The 18,792-nt window shown below is 38.7% G+C and overlaps 2 protein-coding genes across 2 annotated transcripts in view; both read right to left on the reverse strand.

Annotated features, from left to right (window-relative positions):
* Positions 1-18,792, reverse strand: part of LOC143982280 (X-linked retinitis pigmentosa GTPase regulator-like) — a 184,296-nt gene that overhangs the window by 26,206 nt on the left and 139,298 nt on the right. The window contains exon 14 of the mRNA XM_077480863.1: positions 3,221-3,409. Within this exon, the coding sequence (XP_077336989.1) occupies positions 3,221-3,409 (189 nt within the window). The remainder of the gene's footprint in view (positions 1-3,220; positions 3,410-18,792) is intronic.
* Positions 11,628-18,288, reverse strand: LOC143982282 (uncharacterized). Its single transcript, XM_077480864.1, has one exon. The coding sequence runs from the start codon at positions 18,025-18,027 to the stop codon at positions 16,024-16,026; it is 2,004 nt and encodes a 667-aa protein (XP_077336990.1). The 5' UTR covers positions 18,028-18,288; the 3' UTR covers positions 11,628-16,023.

Raw genomic sequence — 18,792 nt, forward strand, 5'->3', positions numbered from 1 at the left:
TACATTAGGATCCATCGGGGCATTAAAGTCTCCACAGATGAGACTATGCCCTTTCTGTATTTTCTGTACCTTTCTTACCAGCTTACGGATGAATCTTTCTTGATGCTTTTTAGGAGCGTAAACGTTGGCTATTGTGTACGTAAAATTGTCTATATTAGCAACTAGAATTATATACCGACCATGGTCATCTATTATTGAGTCCAAAAGGTGGAATGAGACTGTCCCTTTGATTGCCGTTATAACACCCTTCTTCTTTTTGAGGTGGTTAGAGCAGAAGATATGTAGGAAAAGAGGATGTGAAAATTTAGGTGCTTTATCTTTCGCAAAATGCGACTCTTGTACACATATGATGTCACTCTGAAGTTTGATAGCATCAGTCCAGAGAACTTTTTTTTATGAGGACTGTTAAGCCCGTTGGTGTTCAGAGAAAAAAAATTTAAGCTGCAACATTTTTTAAGGTGATAAGTAGCAGTGACATCCTATTGTGGATAAGCCAAGATATATAATGATCATGTTCCTGAGTGGCGAGACCAACCTTGAAGGAAAAAAGATAGATTCTCATAGAATGTATGAGTACTTTTGAAATCCTGTTGAAAAAATAAAATAAGGAGACAAAAATAGAAACAATCATAAAAATTCAGAACGCTAAAGAAAAACTGAGTTGCCATGCAACTGTAGGGTGCATCAATGTGCACTTATACATAGGGGGAAATTTACCATTTCCCTCCGGGGTAAAAGTTTCCCTGAGAACAGATAGGTTTGAGGGTTTAGCAATATAAGCAGTGAACCGTAGTATTCCAGTGAGTTTAGGCATGACCAAGTTGCTCTTCTTGTGCAATTTATACTGCAGATTATTTGCTCTGAGAGTTATCTTCATCCATAGGGAGCAACCCCCATTTCCCCAACAACTTCAGGCCATCATCCAGTGTATGGATATTGTAGGAAACATCATTAAGAACAACGATCAATTTGGTGGGGAAACCCCATCTATGCTTGAGATTATGATTACGGAGTAACTTAGTAATGGAATTCAGGTTTTTCCATGCCAATAAAGTTGCTTGTGAAAGGTCTGAGTAGAAAAAAATACCTTCATATTGATCAGGTAGTGGGACATGTTGTCGTGCGCTTTGCATCAGGAGAAGCTGCTGACTTCTGCACCCCTCTCTCCCCTGAAAGGTGCCAAATGTGACACCGGAGGAAGGAGGGTTCCGAAAAGCGGAGGCTCAATTTTTGTGTGAACCTCCGCTTTAAGTCAAATGGCCTTCATCAGTACAAGAATGGTAGTTCTGGTCAGCATGTGAAGCACAAAAAAATATCACTTCACTATACCACACAGGCATTAAAAGGGATGTCCAAGAATTGTAGTTCTCTTAATTACACTGTATGCTGGCTACAGCAAGCTTTTACCATTTAGATTTTTACTCTGAATGTTGGGTATCTTTTTTTTTTTTCCTCCATTTACATTTTTACTCTGACAGTAGAGATGCATTTCTATAAGCCAGCAGATTTTTTAAAATGCTACAATTCCTGAATGCTCTCTTAGAATTATATGCAAATAACCCTTTGAAAGGAGAAAAGGCTTCTGGACGTCCATGTAACACCTCCATTCATTAGATGTTTAAAACAACTATATAGCTATTGAACTACCTACCCATGGACAGTACTGCTCCAGTCTAATGAACCTCATCTGTAAGGAGCTGGAATTCTGGTCAGCTTGTTCATGGACATAGGAATGACTTTATATAGATGAAAAAAATAAATGAAAAAAGTTTTTTTTTCATTTCTTCCATTGTACCCATCAATATTGTGTCAGCTGCTATTTAGTATTTGATCTTAAGCGCAACAGATCTTTATTTTTATTTTTTTACTTTATATAGATACTGTATGTATACACACACAATTACCGTATTTATCCGGGTATAACACGCACCCCAAGTTTAGGAGGGAATTTTAAGGAAAAAAACTTTTAGGAGGGAAATTTAAGGAAAAAAACTTACATTTAAATGTCCATCAATGCAGCCTTATCAGTGTCCATCTGAAGCCTTGTCAGTGTCATTTGCAGCCTTGTCATGCAGCCTGTCCATCATTGCAGCCTTGTCATGCAGCCTATCAGTCATTGCAGCCTTGTCATTCAGCCTGTCTGTCATTGCAGCCTTGTCATGCAGCCTCTCCGTCATTGCAGCCTTGTGCATCGTTGTCAGCTTTTATTTTTAAAAATGACGCCGCCGAGATGTTCTGTGCATTTCGGCGGCGCCCGGTAGTTCTCGGCCGCCTTCGGCCGTATTGGGTGGCTTTCGGCCACCTTCGGCCGTACTCGGCGGCTTTCGGCCGCTCTCGGCCACTGAGAAGGGCCAAAGGCGGCCGAAAGCCGTCCAGAGCCCAAAAAAAAAAATCACACAGAAATCACGGAGGATCGGCGTATAACACACACCCGCGATTTTCCCCTGATTTTAAGGGGAAAAAAGTGTGTGTTATATGCCAATAAATACGGTACATAATGACAATGGACACCATTACATGATGAACAATATTTTAAACACTATCTTGGTAATAATCATATTAAAATCCCTGCTTTGTCAGCTGCCTGTGAAAAGAGGTATTGTACAGTATACTGCAGTGATCAAAATGTGGAAAAAGGCCACATCACTTACTCTACTGCTGTCACAAATTTTAGTTTCATAAAGACACTCTACATAGTTAGCTAGTCTCACAAGGACCAAAACTCCTTTATATGCCATTATTTCTACCCTTTGAGAAACATGAGACATAATATAGTAGTACAATACAAGATGCCTAGGTTGATCCATCTTTTCTAAAACAAAGAGTTGATAAAACTACCAGACAGAATTTGGCTTGTGCAAGAATCTGATTGTTCAGTCCTATATTTGTATAATTTGAAAGGCTCATTAAAACTGGCAATATGTATGGGCAGGAAGATGGTACCAATCGACTTCTGTATCAAATTCTGTATCTGAGGCCAGTCACTTCACTGGTATATGAAAGGGTTTACAACCACTTTAAAGAATTTGTGCACTTTCAGTGTTGCTCTTTAAACTGCATGAAATGACCTTCTCTCCGCTGATCGTAAAAAAAAAATTCCCTTGTGCGCACTTCATCTATGCATTTATCTGTTTTTAACCTGGTGTTCAGCTTTAAATGTGTTTAATGAACAGCCATGCTATTTAGTCTTTATCTATTATTATAATTGTTTATAATTTACCTCTTCTGGCATCTTCACTGGTGACTCTGTTCTGCTCTTATTTGATACAGAGTCATTATTTCCTTTAATTGTATTATCCTTCTCATCCTTTTCAATCTCTTCCTCATCTTCTTCTTCAGCTTCCTCCTCATCAAATGCCTCTTCTTCCTCTTCCTCATCTTCATCTTCCTCAGACTCATGTGTATACTCCTATTTTACAAAGTAATGCACAAATCCATGTTAAGCCATAATAATGGAGCAAACAAGCTCACTTAACATTGTTTACAAGGTATTTAAATGCCATTCATTATTTTTTTTAGCAGTGAAAGTGAACAAGTCACAACTGGGCTAATGCAGGACTCTAAATATTCAGTCTTAAACTGGTTAAGTTAGCATTACGCTATTAAAATTGAATTTGAATTATTTAATTTAAAGAAAGTTTGTTTGATTTTCCAATTGGGTCAAATTGACGGTTGTTTGGGAAATTACATTTATTCCAAATTCTAATGTTAAGGGCAAAACAAATTTTTAAGTAATTTTGAATGACATTTGTCATCGACTCCATTGAGAATTTATGTACAAATGTCTGTGTGCGAACATTCATTCTGAAATGTACTAGCGGACGGAGACCTTTAGAATCGCACAGAATTATTTATTATGTTTCTCAATGCAGGCAAAATGAGAATGATCAAATACCTTATTTGCAATAGGACTTGTTTCGACTACACTGCAATGCTTGTTCCCCTGTGTCTTGCCTTCAAAAAAAAAGTGCAACATGGCTTAACACAGCATTTTTCAGTGCATCTGGCAAGATAGAACCCCTTACAGTGCCCAGTAAATGGATTCTGAAAAGCTCCAAGTTAAATCAGAAATAGTTTAGTGTTTTGTCACATTGTATTTTTATACGATATTGCAGATTTAATTAAATAAGCTTAAAGTACAAGTTCATGTTTTAAGAGCAAATCCCAGGGGAGTGGTTTGGGGTCCCCACCTCCTTTTATCAAGCTCCCACCTAGACCTTACATTCAGCACAGTCTAGGTGGGAGCTTGATAAAAGGAGGTGGGGACAGGCAGGACTACAAGTACTGCAGAAATAAATAGTAGAGCAAAGACCCCTCTCCAATTCATTTTATGGCACTTGTGGTTACACTTGCACACTGATTAGTATTAGAGAGCAGGACGGTTCCGCATATCGTGTCTGTGTGGGGACACAATAGATAGGGGGTGGGGGTACTCTATAGGGCTTTTTTTTTTTTAATAACATGAACTTGTACTGTATAAGTGAAAGATCTACAGTTGTGCTCATAAGTTTACATACCCTGGCAGAATTTATGATTTCTTGGCCATTTTTCAGAGAATATGAATGACAACACAAAAACATTGTTTCACTCATGGATAGTGTTTGGCTGAAGAGATTTATTGTGAATCAGCGGTGTTTACCCTTTTTAAATCATAATGACAATACTGATGACACTGATCAAAAGTTTACATACCCTGTTGATTTGGCCTGATAACATGCACACCAGTTGACACAAAGGGGTTTGAATGGATATTAAAAGGTAACTATCCTCCGCTGTGATCTGTTTGATGGTAAATAGTGTGTGTGTATATAAAAGTTTAGTGAGTTTCTGGACTCCTGACAGACCCTTGCATCTTTCATCCAGTGCTGCACTGATGTTTCTGGATTCTGAGTCATGGGGAAAGCAAAAGAATTGGCAAAAGGATCTACGGGAAAAGGCACTTGAACTGTACAAAAAACAGGAACGGGATATAAAAAGATATCCAAGGAATTGAGAATGCCAATCAGCAGTGTTCAAACTCTAATCAAGAAGTGGAAAATGAGCTGTTCTGTTGAAACCAAACCATGATAAGGTAGACCAACTAAAATTTCAGCCACAACTGCCAGGAAAATTGTTCGGGATGCAAAGAAAAAGCCACAAATAACTTCAGGTGAAATACAGGACTCTCTGAAAACATGTGGGGTGGCTGTTTCAAGATGCACAATAAGGAGGCACTTGAAGAAAGATGGACTGCATATTCGAGTCGCCAGAAGAAAGCCATTACTATGCAAATGCCACAAAGTATCCCGCATACAATACGCCAAACAGCACAGAGACAAGCCTCAAACCTTCTGGCACAAAGTCATTTGGAGTGATGAGACCAAAATTTAGTTTTTTGGCCACAACCATAAACACTACATGTGGAGAGGAGTCAACAAGGCCTATGATGAAAGGTACACCATTCCCATTGTGAAACAGAGGTGAATCACTGATGTTTTGGGGATGTGTGAGCTACAAAGGCACAGGAAATTTGGTCAAAATTATTGGCAAGATGAATGCAGTATGTTATCAAAAATACTGGAGAAACATTTGCATTCATCAGCCAGGAAGCTGCACATGGTATGTACTTGGACATTCCAACATGACAATGATCCAAAACACAAGGCCAAGTCGACCTGTCATTGGCTACAGCAGAATAAAGTGAAGGTCTGGGGAGAGCTCAAAAGTACAGTTCATGCAAGACAGCCCAAAAATTTACAGGAACTGGAGACTTTGTGCCTAGAAGAATGGTCAGCTTTACCATCTGAGAATATAAAGAGCCTCATCCACTAATATCACAAAAGACTTCAAGCTGTCATTGATCTTAATGGGGGCAAAACACAGTATTAAGAACTTGGGTATGTAAACTTTTGATGAGGGTCATTTGGCTAGTTTCTTTTGTCATTATGATTTGAAAAGATTAAACACAGTTGATTGATAATAAATGATAACAAATGGCTTTAGCCAAACACTAATCATGAGTGAAAGAAAAAATTTTGTGTGATCATTCATATTCTCTGAAAAATGGCCAGGAAATAATAAATTATGCCATGGTATGAAAACTTATGAACTGTATACGTGTAGATATATTTACTTTTATAAAGCTGGCTATTTCAATACAAAATGTTACATGTAAAATGTACTGGTTAGTTCTCAGCGTTACCCAAAAACGACCAAACCCATCCAAGATGATACTTACAGGAGCTTGTGTTGAGGCAAAAAGAAAACAACCAAGAATAATGCAGAAATAGTCATCAAGAACATACAATGCCAACATAGACAAACATATTCTTGCAGCTTTACATTTTCAAAAGATCAGATATTTATTTCTCACAGCAGGAATGGTGGACAAAGGTATACAAATCAAACCTTATACCATTCCAGTGTCAAACAATGCATTTAGATATCTAGATCCAGATACCAACTAACGAGTGTGTGAGTCAAAATCAAGGAGATTAAATAAAAGCATTTAGGTAATAAATTCACTAGAGGCAGACCGATATTTGAATCAGAAACACCTATGTTCTCTGGTCCAGCTATTAAAAACACTATGCCATGCATAACCACCTCTATATCTGCACTCTGATCAGTGTGGTGGAGATTTACCATCAACTCGTATGCTTAAATATCTACAAGGTACGTGAAGCAAAACTGCAGCACAATCTTAGAAGTTTAAAGCTATTGGTACTGGGTTCTTTGGTTTGGCAGATCACTGTATTAGATGCAGAGTATAATCAGATTAAAAGGTTAGTTCACCTTTACAAAAAAACTGCCTATGCAGGTAAAGGTTGTTGAAAAAAAACAAACTGTAGCTTTAACTAAAGTTGAATAATGCCCTTGCAATAGGTTTAGGCCATTTACATGTATCCTTGTGCCTTAGAGGCGTGGGCTCCCTCCAGGCAAACCTTCTCTCAATTTATCCACTACTATATATGCTCTAGCTTTGAGACTCTCAAAAATGTAGAATTAGAACTGCAGTATACGGAGCAGCCTTGGTGTAGGCACTGCTTGTGATGTGCACTGCCTCCATTCCATGTGCACCTTACTGCATGGGCTAGTTATAAATTTGGATGGTTGCCATATTTTTGTATAGCTTGCTTGCTGGATTTGGCGTGGGGACACATTGGATACCTTCAGCTGCCATTGTGCTCTTGCTAGGCATCCAACGGGTCCGTGTGCCTTTAAGGAGGAGTGGGCATCCTCCAGGTAAACCTACCATCAATTTATCCACTGCTATATATGCTCCAACTTTGAGAATCTCAAAAATATAGCGTTAGGACTGCAGTATACAGAGGAGCCTTGGCGTAGGCACTGTGGCTTCCACACAGATTTGCAATATTTGCAAATGTGTGCAACAAAAAACCTCTAGGCCTCACTTAGCAATGTCCTGGGAGCATTCCAGTCAGGCTTCAGAAGCTATATAAATTATCTACCTATAGCAAGGGCATTATTCCACTTAAGCATGAGCTGCATAGTTTGATTTTATGTACACATGCCCCTTATCTGCATTTGCATTTTTTTGGAAAAGGAGATCGAACCCTTGTTCCTAATTCAGCTCAGCTACTCATCAAAATAGTCGGCTTGTTTTTTGAAACTACATTCTACAGCAGGGGGGGCACTCCAGCTGTTGCGGAACTACAAGTCCCATCATGCCTCTGCCCGAGGGAGTCATGCTTGTAACTGTCAGTCTTGCAATGCCTCATGGGACTTGTAGTTACGCAACAGCTGAAGGGCCACCAGTTTGAGACCCCTGTTCCACACTGCCGTAGCCTGGTTCTATGGTATACAGTGCCTTGCAAATGTATTCACCCCCCCACCCCCCTAGCTTTTTACCTATTTTGTTATATTACAAACTTTAGTTCAATGTTTTTTTAATCTGAATTATATGTGATGGATCAGAACACAAGTCTAAGTTGGTGAAGTAAAATTAGAAAAATGCATATATAAAACAGTTTTTCAGAAATAAAAAACTGATAATGTTGAAATGTGCGTATGTATTCACTCCCTTTGTTGTGAAGCCCATGAAAACCAATTACCTTCAGAAGTCACATAATTAGTGAAATGATTGCACACAGGTGGCTATGTGCCACATGATCTGTCATTACTTATACACACCTTTTTTTAAATTCCCCAGAGGCTGCAACACCTAAGCAAGAGGCACCACTAAACAAACACTGCCATGAAGTCAGGGTTAGGTTATAAAAAAAAAAATATCCAAATCTTTGATGATCCCTAGGGGCACCATCAAATCTATCATAACCAAATGGAAATAATGTGGCACAACAGCAAACCTGGCAAGAGACGGCCACACACCAAAACTCACGGACCAGGTAAGGAGGGCATTAATCAGAGAGGCAGAACAGAGACCTAAGCAGCAGCAGAGACAAGAGTATCTGTACATAGGACGACAATAAGCCGTACGCTCCATAGAGTTGGGCTTTATGGCAGAGTGGCCAGAAGAAAGCCATTATTTTGTGGGAGACTCCCAAAATGTATGGAGGAAGGTGTTCTGGTCTGAGGAGACTAAAATTTAACTGGCCAAAGAAAAAGCAATGTCTGGCGCAAGCCCAACCCATCACATCACCCAAAGAACACACACAGTGAAACATGGCGGTGGTAGCATCATGCTGTGGGGATGTTTTTCAGCAGTCGGAACTGGGAAACTGGTCCAAGTTGAGGGAAAGATGTATAGTGCTAAATACAGAGATATTCTCGAGCAAAACCTGTACCACTCTGTATGTGATTTGAGGCTAGGACAGAGGTTCACCCTCCAGCAGGACAATGACCCCAAACACACTGCTAAACAACACTTGAGTGGTTTAAGGGGAACCATGTAAATGTGCTAGAATGGCCTAGTCAAAGCCCAGACCTCAATCCAATAGAAAATCTGTGGTCACACTTAAAGATTGCTGTTCACAAGTGCAAACCATCCAACTTGAAGGAGCTGGAGCAGTTTTGCAAGGAGGAATGGGCAAAAATCCCGGTGGTAAGATGTGGCAAGCTTATAGAGATTTAACCAAAGCAACTTGGAGCTGCAATAGCCCCAAAAGGTAGCTCTACAAAGTATTGACTTTGAGGGGGGGGGGGGTAAATAGTTTTGCACATTGACTTTTTCTGTTATTTTGTCCTATTTGTTGTTTGCTTCACAATGAAAAAAAAAATCTCCAAAGTTGTGGGCATGGGCATGTTCTGTAAATTAAATGATGCAAATCCTCAAATGCTCCATGTTAATTCCAGGTTGTGAGGCAACAACACAAAAAATGCCAAGGGGGTGGATACTTTTGCAAGGCACTATAATTTACATCTGCAGTGCATGATCAGAGTGCTACGGCTTGTTTGCTAAAAGGTACAGCTACCTTTTAACAGCACTAACGTAAAACATAAGGAAAACGTGTTTAAGCCTTTCATTTTCCCTATCTGACAACCCTCAAGAACTTGCAGTCAATTTAGCAGAACTAAAAGAAATGAATGATGGGGTTGTTGAATGTAGTTATAAAAAGACATTTTGTAGCGAGTATCAAACATCAATTTCCATTTTTCTTTGCGGGCACCTGATTGGTAAATGAATAGTTTAGTGCCAATTTGGCACTACTGCTGCAAACCATCTTCTCACAGTCATTCTGCTTTGACTTTTCACAATAATAACTAGTCTCAATGAAAGGGAAACATCGTTCGCTGGTGCCTATGATAGCAGGAACTCAAAATACAACACTGCCATCTCCTTAATCTGTGAATCTTTATACAGCATTTACATGTATAACTGTTAAAATGTTATTTTCTATTAAGTTTTGAAACATTTCATACAAAGGGTTGTAAGATTTGAGGGCATAAGCCGACTGTCCTTTCAGCTTACCGAGCTGCTTCAAACCATCTGGTTTTCTTAACATAAATGGATCTACCAGATGTCCACAACAAAACAATGCTATATTGTAAGGAGCCTTTGACATTCAGATGGGCATATTTGCTGTTGTTTTTAACATTAAAAAAAGAAAGCAGCTAGATAGCAATACATTACAGAATTATACAAAAGCACAATATGCTCTATGTAACCCTTTACTAAGGATTCGTGCACAGGCATATATTTGCTGTTCAGCTGTAGCAAACCCACGGGTAAAGGATGCTGCATCATCACGAAAGAACGATGTTACAGACCTCTTTATAGAAATGATAGTCGTCTGGTAAATGGCCTCAATGCTTTCTTTACGGACCTGGAACAAGCATTCTGAAAGTGAAGTCATAAGCTCCTGGCCAGCATTTTTGTTCAGGGTCAGCGACAAAGAAAGTGTTTTTTGGATTTTCAGGAAACAAATATTTTGAAGAGAGTTTTACAATTGCAGTCTACACATTTCTCTCTGATAGGTTTCTTTTCATTTCAATCTAAACAGTAGAGCAACACTCATTCTTGCCCACATACATATAATAATACTACATACTCTTAGGCCTTTCATACACATTAGAAGAAGCATGGACATATACTAGATAATCAAACTGTGCTTAAAGTGATATTGGCTACTTCGGTCCCAGAAGGTTTTCCCCCTTTCCTGACCAGAGCACGTTTTACAATTTGGCACTGCGTCACTTTAACTGGTTATTGCATGGTCATGCAGCGCTGTACCCAAACAAAATTTGCGTACTTTTTTCCCCACAAATTGAGCTTTCTTTTGGTGCTCTTTGATTACCTCTGTGGTTTTTGAAAAAAAAAAAAAAAACAATATTTTTAACTTTTTGCTATAATAAATACCCACAAAAATGTTTTAAAAAAAACTAATTTTTTCATCAGTGTAGGCCAATATATATTCTACATATTTTTGGTAAATAAAAAATAGATAAAAATAAATAAATCGCAATATATATTTTTTTTTTACTAGTAATGGTGGTGATCTGCGATTTTTAGCAGTATTGAGAGGGACAGATCGGACACTTATTGACACATTTCGGGGACCATTGACATTTATACAGTGATAAGTATTATGAAAATGCACTGATTACTTTGTGTTTACACCATACAGGTATGGGGTTTTGTACAGAGGAGCCATTCTGCCCCCTAAATAGACGTGAGCTGGTCTGGAATCAGTTAAAGGCTTTTTTTTTTTAAATAAAGAACATGTTATATTTACCTGCTCTGTGCAATGGTTTTGCACAGAGCAGCTCTAATCCAGCTCTTCGCGAGTCCCTTCTCCTGGCCCCTCCCTCCTGCTGAGTGCCCCATAACAAGCAGCTTGCAATGTGGGCACGCAAGCAGGTTTGCTCCTGAGCTACAGCTCTGTGTGTCCATTCACACACAGAGCTGTGACTCGGTTTGGCCCCTCTTTCCTGATTGGCACAGTGGCTGTGATTGACAGCAGTGGGAGCCAATTTTACATGTATTTATAATAGTTTTTTTATATCTACACACAAATATATGGTCTTTCATTTCTATTTTATACTGAATGGGTTGTTTTTACAATGTCATAATTTACATTGACTTCAATATTGGATTATAAAAAAAAAAAAAAAAAAAAAAAAAAAAAACAACTATACAAATAAGCTAGTCATTTAGGTTTTTATTCAAAGCTTTGCCATTCTAAATGGTTGACATTCACTTCAAAGCTCAAAATGCTTGCTTTCAGAATATTAATATATTATATATATATTAGCATAAATACATTCGGACAGTTCATTTAACTCTTACAATGAACAACACAAACAAAAATGAAACATACATATAAAGAAGAAATAATAGCAAGGCAAAATACATAAATTGAAGCGTTAGACGATGAAAAAGAAAAAAAGGCAAGAATATATATATATATAGCACCAGCTGAAAAAATGTGTTTAATAGTTTAGGTCAGGTATGTCAGCCTCATTTTTTTGTGGGCTGCATACACCTTGAAAGGTCAGTTTAAGGGATTTTTGTGAATAAGACTTAACTGTTCAATGGCTTATTAAGCCTACGCTTCATTTTACAATATTGCAGAGAAGTAATTTAGAAAGTGTTTTCTGGCACCATTATTATGGATAAACGTAGTACGTTGCTGCATTTAAAAAAAATTTTGGGGGGGGGGGGGGGGGGTTTGGCCCATTGCAAAGTAATTCTGTTCAATTTTCCCCTTTGTTTCACTTTAATTTGACATACTAAATCTGATTCACTGAATGCTTTTAATACATAGTACCCAATTCTGCTAAAGTGCAAACCTTCAACAGAATATGACCTAACCTGAAGTAAGCCCATCAAATACCTGAATAAATCAAAACTAAATAACTAAAATATGAACAAGCAAATACTGCCTTTAGTGAAAAACAAAAATCAAAACAATCAGTCAATTTCTAAATACAAACAGGTGAAATTATAAGTAAATCTCAATTTATTTTAATGTCGAATTTGCCTGCACCTTCCTCTGCCTTGTAAGCTTTCTTATGAATCAGTGGGTGCTAACCAAAGGTTTACTACCTTATTAAAGTGCAAAAGTGTCTAAAGGAGTGTGTGTTCTGTGTGGTCTCTTGTCTTGCTTCCAAACCACTCAAAGCAAAAATTAACCTGACCTGAAAAAAATAAATCACTAGATTTCCCCATCAACACATTTGGGGGAAGGGGTTGCACGAGAAGCTGTCCCTGCTGGGAGAACACAGTGGTTACTGCAAGCGGCTATAGCTGATGGCAATAATCGCATGGTAAAAAACAGACATGTTGATTGCACCCAAGTCGATCAATGGATGCATTGGGTACAATCACCCTGCCTGAACCAGCTGACATTCGATCCATCTGTGGCGACTTAACCCCGTACAGTAAATTAGAGGCCCAGAAAAAGTACAGAGCATACAGATACATAGATGTCAGGGTCAAAAAGAGGCCGGTCTCTCTGTCTATACTCTGCATGAGGCATGGTCTTCTAATTAACCCATATTTGAAGAAAAAAAACTATTCAGATTTTACTATATTAAAATTCAGTATTAAAAAAAAAATGAGTAAACAAAAAGAAGAATAATGTCAGTATTAGCTTATCTTTTAACTTGAACAGTAGAAGTGTTTCTAATACAGTCTCTGGCAATGAGTGTACAAATATCCCCAAGTAATAGGTTTTCTTGTATTGTTTCAGAGGATTGCCAACAGATAAAAAGAGCAGTAAAAAAACCCCCAAAAAAACAGGGAGAGGTAATAGTGGTGCACTGATGCACAGTTAAAATAAGATTTTAACACCATACTAAAGCAGACCTATTGTTTAAAGTGGAATTCCAACTTACACCGAACTAGCTTTAAAACTATCCCTCCCTCCTTCTAACACCTATGCTAACTAACATGTAACAGAAAGATACATTTATACATCTATATTTTTAGCCTGCTCTGTTCCAGTCATGCGATCTCCCCTGTGTCAACCAGTGGCAGCTGCAGGGGAGAGGAGAGAGTGCTCTGACAGATAGTAAAGTCTGGAGCAGTGAGGTCTCCTATAGGCTTCAATTACCCATCCACTGTCAGCGCTCCCACCCTTTCAGGGTGGCCTGAAATTTGTAAGTATAGATATATCTATATCCATCTTTCTTACAGGTTAGTTAGCATAGGTGTTAGAAGGGGGGAGGGGCAGTTTAACCCCTTCATGTCAACACATACCTTAATACCCAGACCCAATTTTACTATAGCTGTACATATCATTGCAACTACTTAATGTATCTAGGCTGATTATAACTTGGTTTTTTTCAGGACAGATTGGACTTTCATTTGGTAGTAAATAGTAATGGATAGCCCCGGATTTCGTTTTATTATAAAAAGGAAAACTTGCCAAAATAAAAAAATATATATTTATTTTTTTGTAATTTTAGCCTTACATTTTTATGCCATTACCATGGCCCAAAACCAGAAATACCTGCAAAATAAATTCCCCTACTCCTGACGATCGGGGTGATACCACATAAGAGTGATACACTGTATGTTTTCCTCCTCACTAGAGAAGTCTGTTGTTTCTCCTCTACATGGACATGCTACAAAATGAACACTGTGGTAGCCATTCACAGGTTATCACAGCGATCATGTGATCGAGAGCTAGATCTCAATTGTTACTAGAGACCAAGAGCTGTCACGGAGAGCTTGGGCTCAGTTCTGAGAGTACGCTTCCAGCATAGAGGAACACATATGTGGCACCCAGGATTAAAACTAACTTCTGGGATGCCGCTTATATGTGTTACCATGTCATAAAGGGGTTAAAGGCTAGTTAGGTATAAGCTGGAATTCCACTTAAAGTGATGTGCAAATAAAGTACTTACAGATATTTACTAGGTCTCAAAGATCACAGCACTCCTCCTTGACACATTGCATATAAGCAGGAGCTCAAAGATTTATTTATTTTTTTAAATGGAAGATATTTCCTAACAGCATTAAACTTGTTTTTGATGTATATTTTGACACACAGGTCTGTTTAAGGCCACATGCACAAGAGCTTATGAAAATAAGCAGCATTTTTTTTTACCTGAATCTTAAAGAAAGAATTACTCTAATGTTACAATATGTATGCGTATTTATGTGCGGATGGCATTTGAGCATAAATGCATTCTACTGGCCATAATATTAATTTATTCTGGGCATTGGAATATATTTTTGTGCATATGCACACGTGTTTTTTTTGCGCCTTTGATGTACTTTTTTTTTGCCTGTATATATGCTACTCTTCAAATACGCATGTAAACACCTATGTGTACATGGCCATATAGCCTAACATAGAGGTACTTTTACAGGCATATTAAAAAAAAAATAAAAAAAAATAAAAAAAGGTCCATGTGCATGAGGCCTTAAAAGGGGTGGAATAAAACAGAATACACAATTAAAAAAATGTAATCAGAAAGATTACCAGTAAAAAGAAGAGAACGCATACTACAAAAGAACATTGGTAGAAACAGGTCACCTGGTGTTTTTTGTGCTCTTCCTGAACTACTGTCCTGCCTGTCACTTGTTTATAGCAGACTTCTAGCACTGAGGTATAATAAGTTCCCCTACCCTGACTTTCTCCTATGTGTCATATTTCACACAGAGCAGATTGTCTAGCTAAACCAAGTCAGTTTAGGGCAGATATAACCAAAGTGTAAACCTCCAGCTTCTTATGCCCTGTACACACGATCAGACTTTCCGACAGAAAATGTGCGATTGGATCGTGTTGTTGGAAAATCCGATCGTGTGTGGGCTCCATCGACTTTTTTTTGAAAGTTTGAGAGCCGGATCTAACATTTTTCAAACAACAAAATCCGATTGTTCAAATTCCGATCGTGTGTAGACAATTCCGACGGACAAAGTGCCATGCATGCTAAGAATAAATTACTAGACGAAAGCTATTGGCTACTGGCCCTCTTTTTAGTCCCGTTGTATGTGTTGTACGTCACCTCGTTCTGAACGATTGGATTTTCCGACAACTTTGTGCGACCGTGTGTATGCAAGAGAAGTTTGGGCCAAAATCAGTTGGAAAAAAATCTGACGGATTTTGTCGTTGGAATGTCAGACCGCGTGTACAGGGCATTAGAGTAAATAACACTTCAGCATCTCCATTTGGGTTTCCTGGCTGGCCTCCACCACAGATTGCATTCAAGGTTTTGATTTATGGTAAACAATCTATTTCTACCCAATTCATTCTCTAATTATTCTGTTTAAAAACCAGTACAGTACGAGTGCGATCACTGGTTGGCCTAAAGAAAACATATTGATGAAGCAGGGTGGGGCTGTAAAACCCAAACATGTAGATTTCTGTGCTTGGTTGAGCAAGTAATAGAAAAAGATACTAGTGATTACATCCTACAGTATCTGCCTGAAACAAACATGTCAGGAAATTGTGGATTTTAACATTACAATATATTAAGAAGATATCAAAATCATATAAATATATATATAAATATACAATAATGCTATTCACACTGTATCAACAATCAATGCTGTACAGGAGTTCAAACCTATGTCTACCCTATCATACAACTATAGTCAGTAGGTTTATATTTACCAAATTTCAAGCAATTTAAAATTAAGCTTAACACATATTAAAACAACTGTCAACATTATTTTAGTGTCAAATATTGTGGTAAAATATCGTCCCAAAACTGGGTTGAGGGGTCCAGATTCTTCAATTTTGCGGTCTTTTCAGATTTTGTAGATTCATATTCCTCAAGCGCATGTTTCTTAATATTTTTAACATTCTTTTTTTGCTTATCAGTTTGTTTTGTAGTTTTACTGGATTGAATCTTTTTCTCATTGGCCTTCTTTTCCATCTCCATTTTTCCCTTTTCTGTTTTTTTGTCTTTGTCTTTCTTTACATCTTCTTCCTCCTCTTCTTCTTCTTCTTCCTCCTCTTCTTCTTCTTCCTCCTCTTTTTCATCATCTTCTTCTTCTTCCTCCTCTTCCTCTTCTTCTTCCTCCTCTTCTTCTTCCTCCTCTTTTTCATCCTCCTCTTTTTCATCCTCCTCTTCTTCTTCCTCCTCTTCCTCTTCTTCTTCCTCCTCTTCTTCTTCCTCCTCTTCTTCTTCCTCCTCTTTTTCATCATCTTCTTCTTCCTCCTCCTCATCTTCTTCTGCCTCCTCCTCTTCATCTTCTTCTGCCTCCTCTTCATCTTCCTCCTCTTCCTCCTCTTCACCTTGCTCCTCCTCTTCACCTTCTTCTTCCCCCTCTTCACCTTCTGACTCATCATTTTCTCCTTCTTCCGCTTCCTCCTCATTTTCTCCTTCTTCCGCTTCCTCCTCATTTTCTCCTTCTTCCGCTTCCTCCTCATTTTCTCCTTCTTCCGCTTCCTCCTCATTTTCTCCTTCCTCTCCTCCTTCCTCCTCATTTTCTCCTTCCTCTTCTTCCTCCTCCTCCTCCTCTTTTTCTCCTTCAGCTTCCTCCTCCTCATTTTCCCCTTCTTCCTCCTCCTCTTCTCCTTCTTCCTCCTCCTCCTCTTCTCCTTCTTCCTCCTCTTCATTTTCTCCTTCTTCCGCTTCTTCTGCATTTTCCTCCTCCTTATTTTCTCCTTCTGCATCCTCCTCATTTTCTCCTTCTTCCGCATCCTCCTCCTCATTTTCTTCTGCTTCCTCCTCCTCTTCTGCTTTTTCACCCTCATCTTCACCTTCTTCTGCTTCATCATCTTTTTCTTCCTCCTTTTCCACTTCTGCATTTTCTCCCTCCTCTGCTTCTTTATCCTCTTCCCCCTCCTCTGTGTCTTCATCTTTTTCCACTTCTGGTTTTTCATCTTCCTCCGCCTCTACTTCTTCCTGTTCTGCTTCATCCATGACTTCTACTTCTTTTTTCGCTTTGTCCATTGTTTTTTCCCCATCTTCCTGTTCCTCTTCTCCTTCCACATCATCATCTTCAGTCAGACAGCTTTCTTTATTTTCACTGTCTTCTTCCTTCTTGCTCGATTCTGCCATCTTGCCATTTTTTAAGACTGAATCTTCCCGACTTTCTTTTTCTTTAACAATAAGTATTTTATCTTCTTTTTTCTTGCTATTATATGTAGGTATTCCATGTTCATTTGAATTCTCAGTACTACCACCACTATGCTTGTCTTTCTTAAAACACTCTACTCTGTCACCCTTAGATTTTTTACCATTCAGTTGTGCTTCATTCTCACTAAGTTGGCTTGACATATCCTGTATTAAAGAAACACCCTGTCTAAATGTCTGATCTGTCAAATTGTCTGAGCTGGAAGAAGAGGATGATGTATTTCCAGCTTTACTAGTGAATTTGTACCCATTTCTAGCACTGATCATTTGCTGTCCACTAATACTATCATGGCTTTGGACACGGATGATTCTGGGGGTTTTATCATGCTTATCGTTTTTGGATTTTGCTATGCTATCCGACTCACTACGTACAAATGATGTGGCACCAGCCTTACTCTTTGTTCTATCTGCCATACTAGTCTTTGATTGTTGCTTATTGGTTCTACTTTGGGTCTTAGAATGGCTTACACTAGTTTCATTCTCTGTACTCTCTTTTTCCAATGAACTGAATTGCTCTTGACTGGCAAAATACTTTGATTTGCCAGCTTCTGAGGCTTTTCTAAATTTTTCCTGGATACCCCTTTTCATAGTGTGTGTATGTGCCTCTGCACCAGTAATTTCAGATTCCTTGCTGTTGGATCTAATTGACTTGTTCTGAAGAGGCAGTGATGAGAGAGATCTGCTACTCTCCTTTGGCTTGACCTTACCATCAGCTTTCAGTTCCACATTTTTAATGTTCTTCTACTCCACCAGAAAGGCAAAAGAATGAAGAAAGAATGGAAAGAGTAAAAAGTGATGAAACAAAAAATGCAACAGAAAGCAACACACAAGTAAAGAGTGAGGCAAAGAAAAAGAAAAAAAAAACAAGCAAAAAATTGACAAAAACATTCACATATACAAAGAGTGAAACAAAATACCATATTTAATCAGGGTAGAACACACACTTTTTTCCCCTTAAAATAAGGGGAAAATCGTGGGTGCGTGTTATACGCCAAACTGCTGCCTTGGAGGGGAAAGAGGGACCGAGCACCGCTGAAATAGACAGAGCTGAGTGTACTGTGTACTTGGCTAGGCTCGGCTCGGAGTCACGCCCAGTCCCTCCTCCTAGCATTTACGTCCCACCATTGGACTGGTGTTGTGTCAATCATAGGAGACGGGCCATGGGGTGGGACTGTGAGACAAGCCGAGAGGAGTTGAGCACACAGGACATCCGGCTCTATCTCGACTGCGCAATTTAAAAACCGATCATGCTGCAATTTTGGACAAGGCTGCAAATGGACATTGATCATTCTGCAATGATGGGCAAGGCTGCAGATGGACAACGATAAGGCTGCATTGATGGGCATTTAAAAT

This window comes from Lithobates pipiens, unplaced genomic scaffold, assembly GCF_037356315.1.
Source record: "Lithobates pipiens isolate NorthernLeopardFrog02 unplaced genomic scaffold, aLitPip1_a1.2 Scaffold_16, whole genome shotgun sequence".
Lineage (NCBI taxonomy): Eukaryota > Metazoa > Chordata > Amphibia > Anura > Ranidae > Lithobates > Lithobates pipiens.